Consider the following 10,698-nt stretch of genomic DNA (forward strand, 5'->3'; position numbering starts at 1 on the left):
CTTTGTAAAAATGCCATTTTATGTACCTTGTATTTATTGTGTTTTATCCAGTTATAACACAATAACTAAACCGAACTGCGAATTCTAACTTTCAAAGAATTTTAGTCTAATGTATTGCAAATATTAACATATAAAAATTTTACTCATACATCTAACAGAATTATAAATAACTCGCTCTTGTGTCCCTGACTGTATATTACTTTATTGCTTTATTACTCCATTGTTTGAAATATGTGCTTTTAAAACTAAATTATAATAGGATACTGCCTCCCCCCTCCTCCCTCACACACTATTCTTAAATGTGTAAGTAGTAGTAGTAATTGTTGTGCAGGTGGTTCTACAAGAGGCCCAGCGTCACCTAGATCCGTAAAGTACTACTGTAACTCCCGCTTGATTTGAGAGGCTCCAAATGGCAGTCTCCTCCCAACCCCCGTTCACCCCCGTGTCAGACATCTGTCCTTCTCAGACCAGTGCCAGAGTACCACTAGGCTTTGTTTAGCTCCTGCGCTAGACACTGGTCCTACCTCGGACTTTTGCGTCAGACACCAGGCTCCGTTTAGCCCCGTGCCGGACATCAGGTCCATATTACTCGCCGGAACCTCTTTCTACCATTGGATGTTCTAATTGGCAGGAATACTCTCGGTGGTTTTGCCGTGCCTTACCGAGAGGTGGCGATCGCTTTTCCGTGCTCCGATTTGCGCCGCCAGATGCCGTAGGGCACCGTAGTTCTGGGTGGTTTTGAACCTAAATCCTCGGAACAGTAAGCTACCATGTAGCGCCCTGCGCCACGATCGCCACTGGAAAATGTGTAAGTAAATCGCATATTAATTATTATCTAAACACTCGATGTATTACAAAAAAACTGATTTAGGACATAAATAATGATATAATGTGCTGTAATAAAATACAACACTTCAAACTTGTAGGGACATCCAAATCGCATCCCTCGTCTTTGAAAGTGAAATCACTGTGAGTGAAATCATTGTTGAAATTTTACGAACCATTTCTAAACTGTATCATCAAATATTTAATATCTATAAACTTTACAAATTTTACACGCTGTTTCGCATGTCTTGCTTTTTCAGAAGTAAAACAGTATAATATTGCAAAAATGTTGTGATTCTGCCTTAGAATATATATTACTGGAAGGAAAATTGCCTATATCGTCCGTGTACCGAGCTGAAGCCAATATCTGTGCGAGAAAGAAAGGTATAGGTTCCAAGGATTCTCCATCTTTAAGGCATTATAGAATCAATATACTGAGCGTATGTCATTATGGACGTATGCATTGTTTGAAAAAAAAAAATGCTTTTTCTTATCAATTTGAAGTTTGGGCTTCCTCATTCAGTATTAGCGCAAAATTCAAACTGGTATCCGCGCAGATGTGAGAAAAATCAGAACTTTCCGGATGATTCAATATGTTTTATTTGCTATTTCATGTTTCTAATTTTAAATATAAATTCTAATTCTATATAAAATTGTTCATTCTGTATGAAATTAAACAGATCAATGGTCAGGTAACACGTTAATAAACTGTATAGGGTGAAAGCATTAGTTTTAAATCACCCTGAGGATAAAAATTCATATTTTTATATAATGAAGTTATCAAACAATCGATAATGTATTTTATAATCATAATTATGAATAATATTTTAAATTATTATATTTAATTTCAGTATTATTTTACATTTTTTAAATTTTAATTAAATGGAGTAATGGAAATTATTTACAATTAAACTCCTGGATCTAATTGCGGATCAGACTATCCGCGACACATATTTAATCTTAACTAAGCGTGATATTGAATTTTTCCATTAAATCCAATGCTATTTATTAAATCTTGTAAAAGCCATAAGGCAATTCTTATATTAAATTTTGGATGAATTTTTGAAGATATACCTAAATTGTTCTCACGTTTTATTATTTAATTATATCAATAAAATGCGCAGCATTGCTGCTAATAAACAAGATAAACGTTTGACGATTGATAAACTTAAGACGCTAAAGAATCTTGTATGTAATATATGCGACATTCCCGATAAATATAATAATTATTTAAATATAATAAATTAATAAATCCGGAACTTATAGTGCTTGATCCACATCTAGTGTCTCTACTCCACCTATATTTAACGTAACTTTATAAGTAACACTGTAAGATATTGTGAAAATAACAGGAAATAATAGAGAAAATGGTGATAATAAAAGAGAAATATAATACAGATGTTACCGCTATATGAGAGCTAAAAGCGGGAGCATAGTCAGAAGAGGAGCTTTTATTTGAACACGCGAGAACGAATTTTCATTTCCACTGTCACGCGAGATATCTCTGAGCTATTAGCCTACATTACAACGCTAGTTTTTCTTATGAAAACGGCAGTATTTGCAGAATGAAAGTGCATTTCAGCATGTATGAGAGAACTAGCGTAACTGCAACCACGGGGATGAGTGATAAAAACTTTATGAGTATAACCGGAAGGAGTGTTCGCGCAAGCAGAATTATATTGTTATCTCGCGAGTATATAATCTCCCGTCCCCCTCTCGTTTGTCGCTTTAAAATTTGGTGCAGCGCCAGGAAAACTCATTGCCGGTCGTTCCCCGTATACATATATTGACTGACACCCGAGCGTAATAATTTACCCAGTACCTTCATAATGATCCCGGATATCTCGTAAGACGACTCGATGAGAAACCCGCTCAGTCATTCCACGCTCGGCAAGCAAACGGGATTGAAAGTGGCAAAGGCTCATTAAGAAGTTCCCCTCCCGGGGAACGAAACCCGGGAGGAACTTGCGAACTGGATCCTTCGACGCGCGAGACACCAAATGGGGAGGAGGCGCACGCCCCCGGTATCGCGAATCTCCTCTCCCCGGCTCTCTCAATCCTCATTTAGTCGCACAATGAGACGGGACGCAGGCAGGGTGCCTGCCAAGGGGAGACGAGCGCGTAGGAACAAAGAGGACTGAGCGCTTCCACGACCTTCGGAAAACGCACCCCCTCCTCCTCTCCTCCCCCCTCTCCTCCCGCCTTGCGTATAGGAGAGCGCGGAGTACGCGGGTACCGTGCATCTCGCCGAGGGTGCCGAAAGCACCCTCTTTTCCGCCGTCGGAGAGGGGTGGGGGAGAAGGGTGCAACCTTGCTTTTGACGTCGTGCAGCGTCGTGCGTACGATCAGGAGTCTGATTGGTTATTTATGACGCACAGTGGGAAATTACAATCCGACCCCTGCGCGTTTACATTGCCGTCGATAAATCTTTTTGCCATAAGCAGGCACGATCCTCTTACGTACTTGCTTACCCCCCTTTCCTCTGGCTCTTTCGAGCGAGCCCGCTTTTCACTCGATATGGGGAAATAGAGTTATATGGGGAAACTGTAAAAGACTCCGTTTTAATCGCGATTTATTCCCGTTATACCTTTATACCCAAACTTATCCAACAGGTAACTTTATTAATGAGAGGAAATTTGCTGTATATAATCTTTTCACGCGCTTCACATAAACACAGTGTTTTTTTCTTTATTAATATAAATATTTATAAATATTTCTAGTATTTATATGTTTCTGTGAACGTTAACGAATAAATATTTCTCTTTATGCTTTACAATCGAGCACATCAAATAGGGTAGGGATTACACTTAGTTCTGGATTATCCTAAGAATAAAAATCATATTTTTATCCTTCTAAAGAAAGATATCAAACAATTAGTAACATGTAAAATTCAGGGTTGGGAAGTAACTCGTTACTTGTAATGAAGTTACAGTTACAGTTACTTCTTTTCAATAACTACATATAACTTAACTTCGTTACTTTCTCCCCATGTGTAACTGTAACTTAACTTAGTTAGATTTTTTAAGTAAATAGTAACTAATTTTATAATAGTTACTTTTACAGTTATTTTAGATATATCAAATCGTCACTTTCATGGATCAAAATTATGCAACACTTTCACTCAATCACCTAATCGTAATGTTGATTGTAATTATGCGAAATATTTAAATTGATTTAAATGCTCATATTTAACAACGCGCATTACCTTTCTTTTTAAAATAAAATTATATAATATGTAAATCTTTATTTTATAATGTTAATGTTGTTCTATTAAATGTAACTAAAAAGTAACGATTCGTTACTTTTTGAGTAACTAATATAACTGTAACATGTTATTTTTCAGAGTAAGTAATTTGTAACGGTAACTAGTTACTTTTTGAGAGACAAAAACTGTAACTGTAATTAGTTACAAAAAACTTTTACAAAAAAACTTTCCCAACCCTTGTAAAATTAACACAAATGCTAAAGAATCTTGTGATATACATTCGATGAAAAGAATATAATTATTTAAATATAATAAAATAAGTTATCTGGAATTCGTGATCCATATATCTAATGCTTTTATAGCCTATAAGCACGGCGCACGTTTTTATATTTTAACTTCAAGCGTTTGAAATATAAGACAAGTTCATAATACACACATAAAACGAAAGTTAATTATGTTCACAATACTTAGAAAAATATTTCATTGATTTTTACCGTACCATTTTGAAAATATTTACTTTTAAATGTATAACATTTTTTATTACAAATATATGCATTAACCTTATTTCGTAGGTATTTTCTGTTAATTTGAAACATTTGCATATAAAACAGAAATTTAAAAATTGTTATACTTACAAGTAAATATTTAAGTTTGTTTTGACAAAATTTTATCTGAATTGACCGTCTAGTTTGGAAGAAATTTGTATTTGTTGATAATGAAAAATAAAAATATTAGTTAAATAGACATGTTGTCAAATTTAACACAAACTATAAAACGATATATATATTTGATGCATAAGTAAAAATACGACAAATTTATAATAAAAAATGTTAATTTATACATTTTTTATTTAGATTATATTTTATTTATTATTTTTTAAGTTATAATAGTAAATAAATGTCACATTTATATTTCAGAGTCTTATAACTTTTATTTTGTCATTTTAAAAATATTTCCTAACATAGAAAACTAATAATGATTATGTATAATGACATTATAGTGAAATAGATATTGTTGATAATATACGTTTTAATGTTATTATTTTAATCGTTTTACACCATTTTAAGGATAAACTGTTTATTGACTAGAGAGTAGCGCTGGAACTTCCTTAATCCGACTGCGGAAACGGCTGATGTTATTGTCCTAATTAATCTCAATCTGAAAAATAGAGAACGCGGAAGAAAAGATAGCGGAAAGGTGAAATTTATTATCACGTCAGTCGACCGTAATCCCTCGTGTCGCGATGCGATTCAAAAAATATTGCCGTTAACGTCGACACCGTCTCCAGAGAACGAGAAACAATCCGGCTGTGTGTATCCACTTCTACTGTGTCCGGGCGTCCCTTAGTTTGCTCTTGGAACAATGGTCCACCGACGGGTGGGATATTGTCGTCTCGTTTCGTACGGTGATGTCGATGTATGTACCTGTCCAGCGTGCGAATAATGGGGCAAGGCCTATCCCACGCGCATTATGCCTTGTATAACCATTGCCGAACGAAACGGCAATAGAGATTTTGGGGAAAAGATTCGAAATTTGGCCGTGCTAAACGTCGAGTCCAGCAAAAAAGAAACGCAAACAGCACTCGGTATCCTCATCACGCTTTCGTCTTTTCACCCCGCGATTTCCCTTTGTGTCCGACCAAAGTACGCTAGTTGTGTTTCGCATGCCGAATTGTGTGCGTTCGGGCTCCGGATAAATTCCGGAATTGTCATGCTAATCAAGTGTCCAGGTTATATATATATATATATATATATATATATATATATACCTATATATATATACATATCTGGGGTTCATATGAGTTATACTATTCTGTCCATTATTAAAATCGTTGCTGCGCGCGAGAACGACACGCGTCTCCGAATTTCTGGCCGTCCCGGACGTGCGTAATAAAACAGCGTCCAGCTATGACGGCCGTGGGAGTCATAGTAGCGAGAGAGAGTTTTCGCCGCGGTCTCTCGCCCGGGAGAACCGGTCGGGGAATTCTCCGGATTGCGCGGAATATTTATGGACGCGAGGCGATTCCACGAAGTGAGATAAGTTAGAAAGAAAATGCCGTTTTCTCCGAGAATTTGAGCAAATGTAAGGAATCGATCCACGAGATCTTAAGTCGTTAATAAAAACGATCGGTGGCAACGCGTAGAGTCATTGGGGGTAAACGTGCATTGGGTAAGTATGTGCGAATTGTTTATATCTCAACGGAAAAGGAAGGTGGAAGTTAATTACTGTTAGCCGAGTAACGACACTTGCATACCAGTAAAAAGTAAACAGTAGCTGGAACTCCATGCGCAATAATAGAATAAATATATGCGTAGTTATAAAATGTACAGCACGTAACATCGATAGATTTTTGATGACTCGAAAGTATGTTACGTAAAATTAAAGAAGAAAAGAGAGGTGATTACATATTTTATACATAGTATTATAATGTAAGTTTATATTGCGTTACAATATTTGAGGTTGTGTCGGTTAAATTGTTAGTACTGAGATTTGGTTTTTAAAAACATTACCTTGGGGCAAGTGTACGTGGGCAAGTGTATGCATGTGTATACTTAGCTATGTAAACTAATCTAACAATAATCAGCATAATTATCAAGTTAAGTAAAAATGTTTATAAGCCAGTAAGCAGTAATTTTTTATTTTAATTTTGAATGTGATTTAAATTCGATGTAAATTTGATAAATATTTCTACCAAAATTTTTGTATGTGTGAAAAACTGTAATCTATACTATATTAAAGTTAATGCTCAAAAAGTGTTTAAAAAAATGTTGATTGCACATTTACTTCAAGTGCGCTTATTTATCCCGCAATACTGCGCATGTTTATCCGCAAGTACGGATCAAATGGGCGCATTCGTCTCTTCGAGATAATTTTTATTTTGTGAAAATATGAGAGAAGTTGGATATAAATTTTTTTTTTTTAAAGAAGTATAAATAAGCTACACAAAGAATCATATTTTATTTATTCAAGTCTGCACATTTTTAATTAATCAAACGTCAACTAAAAAGTGCATATGTTTACCCCGAATGACTCTACGTGTAAACATATCGCGCGGAAACTCTCCTCTTATTTCGAGAATAAAAATTCGCATTCGACACTCGTAACTCGTCGTCGCGGGATATTCTCCGCTAATATTTTCCGTCCCCGCTCGATTTGTAGCTCGTGAAAACTCTTACGCGAGCTTCGTCCCCACGCGCCTGTTCACAATTTCTGCATTATGGATGGACGTGATCGAGTAAATAAAAGAAGCGCCATTTTGGATATTCCGTGTCGCATCATTTTTATCTACGACGCGCGACATCGTCGCTCGCGGGGGTAGGTACATATTCAACGGCTGCGGATTCGGGAGTGTCGCGGCTTTCCGTAAAATATTTAAGGCATTCCCGACACAATAGCTCTCGTCGCCGCTCCCCCGGCGGCGCTTCACACACGCTCATCTCAATTTTCTTTCCGCTGCACAATCTCTCGGCGTCGCGCGAATGCGCGATATTATGGAGTCCTCACGGCAGAATCCTTGTCGCGCGCGCGTATATATACAGTTGTACTCGGATTATCCTCGCGAGGAATTCCTAGGTCCTGAGTGGCTTCCTTTCCGTTACCATGGTGACCCATGTAGGGCGCACGCAAGCTTGGAGAGTTTACCGTGATGTATGCGATAAAGTTGCGTTCTTTCTCTCTCTCTCTCTCTCTTTTTCCTCTTTCTTTCTGTCTCGACAATTCTTAGACTCCAAGTTCAAAACTTTACGTATAATACCTACCAACTTTTGCGTTCAGACTTTCTTCGATTGCGTTTGTTGCCACATCGTTTCTTCGATTGGCGCTATCGCTTATATTGGCCATTTCTACTGATTTATGTTAATTAATCACGTTGCTCTGTGATTAAATGACTTTGTCAAGAATTCATTCCAATATCTATTGCTCAATTTTATTAAGTTAAATTGTTTTTGATTTATCATAAGGCGATTATAGGTATATGAATGTTGTATACGTTGTTAATTATCATTGATTAATATAAAAATTTAATGGAAATATTTAATATTTATTGATTACCAAAATTTTTCTGTTTAATTCTACTTTCAACACTGATAAATATTAGATGGTAAAATTGCCAAAATTATACTTTTTAAGCTTATACTTAAGTTTTTTTGTGTTATAGGTACATGCCTTATTTATTAAATATTAATTTGTATGAAAATTAATATTGGACATTATAACTGATGTTAAGATTTCTATTATTTCTATTATTATACATATATGTACCTATATATTTAATCTTTTGTCAAGGAATAAATTTATTACAAACTTTCTTATAATACCGTGTAAAATATTCAATTTAAGCAATCAATCTCTTAAATTGTATCTAAGTATTGATTTCCAAAAACCGTGGCAAAAACGTACTTACTTTAAAAATTTGCAATTGAAAATAATAAAAAGTATCTAGAACAGTAATTAAATATAATAATATTTATATAACAAGTCAAAATATACAAAATATCTATCAAAAATTTATTTATTATAATCATCAAAATACATATACAAAATATCTATCAAAAATATTCAACGTATAATAATACGATTAATAATACAATCTGAAAAATCACATCGATCCTAATTTTAAGAATATTGTGTCTTCGATTTTGTTTTATTCAACATTTCCGACTTTTATTAATCAAAATATGTTGCGCACCATAATAAAGGTATGCCGGCTTTTAAGAAATTTTAACATTCAATATCTTGGAAACTACTTGTTTTCAAATCTATGTTTATTAAGGATTTGAATCTTAAATAGCACAAAAAATTGTCTCCTGATGTTTCGACAAGGACATAAAATACACTTTCTTTTTTTTGCAGAAGAAGATGCTTTTCACTTTTGTCAACAATATATTAATTTAATGTCCAAAAAATTGATTGTATTATTCTATTAGATTCTTTCACCTAAAAAAAATAAAACTATATTAATAGGCCATACCTACATAATAGTTAATATGTTACCATAAGTAATCCAGCTAATAGACGTAAAAATTCAGAAAAATTCTTCTAAAAAATTCTTTTTCTTGCAGTTGTCACAATGATCTTGTGGAAGGCAGAAAATTAATGTACAATTTAAAAATAAAATAAAATTTGAATAAAAAAATAATAAAATATCTATTTTACTTATTTTATTTAGTATAAAATTTGTGAAATACTACATATCCAACAAAAAATAAGATTTTTAGTGGTGTTTATTCAATTTATAGCTTATATAAAGATTTATAGATTTTCCGATTTTTACAGAAAAAATACGATTCACCATAACTTTAGTTCATTTAGCACATAATTCCTTTTCCTTTCTGTTTCTACATTGTAAATACTAAATAAAAAACGCTATGAGCCAAATTGAAAGTGGGCAAATGAGAAACGTTACTTATAAGATAATTATATCATAATTTATAATTTTCTGTTTCTTGTAACGAATAGTTAAAGTACAAAATAGTAAATTTGCAGATTTTATATTTTGTTTTTTGTATTCAAATTATTTACATAATTTGATCTCCTAAATTAAATAAATTTGAATCAGTTATTCTAAATAATTTAAATATTATTAGACATATACACGCGCAGTTATAATATTTTTTACCTCAGATATATAAAGAATCGATATAGAGTAATTCAAATAGTAATTTATACTTTACAATTAATAAGTACAATTAATAAAATAATTACAGAACTAATACTTATATAAAAAAATCGGTACATAATTCGTAAAATCGCTTTATATTTCATAAATTCATAACGTTCCTATATAAAGCGAGTACGTAGTTACTCATCGAAAGCGCCTGTTTGTACATTCCAATCTACGTGAAAAAATATCAGAATCATGGTTGCTCCTTCTAGTGCACGATGCATTCCAAACAATATTTTCAAAATTGCAAAATAGTATCCTATATATTTTTGTCAGTAAGAAAACTAGACTATGCAATATACATTATGATTCTCATAAATAACTTTAAAAGAATCCAAAAATTAATAATAATTGTTAGATTAAGTACTTAATATTTTCTCGCGTTGCGCAAAGGGCATAATATTTCAGAATTGTATTTATTGTCTTTCAAATAATACATTAAAATAAATAAGATACTAATATACATTTAAGTACGATTACTAATATGTATGTAGTATGCATATGCATGTACCTACTGGTCTTTATCATTTATGTAACAGTATCTCTATATAAACATAAAACACTGCGATTATATGATATTGGCAACGATAAAAAATAAAATTTCCAGTATCTAACACATTTTTATACAGATACGTATTAATTATTATTTAATAATGATTCTGTTTTTCTGTCGCGAGAGTGCGACATGTTTGAAAATTATATCAAGATTATTAGGTACGTGGTAATACTCACTATCTAAAAGTAAAATAAAAACGTATATTATAGATGTTTTAATATTTAAAATAAATAATTTATTATTTACCGTTGCAAAGAGTATTGCATCAATATTAAAACCTTTTGCCGCAAAAATATTTTCCTGATGTAGCATTTGTAAAGAAAACAGCTGCAACTGCAACGTCAGATCGCAAGATAACTAAATACAGAATAAAAAAAACTAAAAACACATTTATACTTTAATAAATTGAATATGAAACTATTTAAAAATATAGCGTTAGCATACAATATA

At 33.2% G+C, this 10,698-nt stretch overlaps 1 protein-coding gene across 1 annotated transcript in view; it reads right to left on the minus strand.

Annotated features, from left to right (window-relative positions):
• Positions 1–434: 434 nt before the first annotated feature.
• LOC105460390 overlaps positions 435–10,698 on the minus strand; it is a gene marked incomplete at its 5' end in the record, with an annotated part of 20,604 nt that continues 10,340 nt past the window's right edge. The window contains 2 exons of the mRNA XM_011706836.1: positions 435–605; positions 663–797. Coding sequence (XP_011705138.1) covers positions 435–605; positions 663–797 — 306 coding nt within the window. The remainder of the gene's footprint in view (positions 606–662; positions 798–10,698) is intronic.

The sequence above is a fragment of the Wasmannia auropunctata genome, unplaced genomic scaffold (genome assembly GCF_000956235.1).
Source record: "Wasmannia auropunctata unplaced genomic scaffold, wasmannia.A_1.0 LD323134.1, whole genome shotgun sequence".
Classification (NCBI taxonomy): Eukaryota; Metazoa; Arthropoda; class Insecta; order Hymenoptera; family Formicidae; genus Wasmannia; species Wasmannia auropunctata.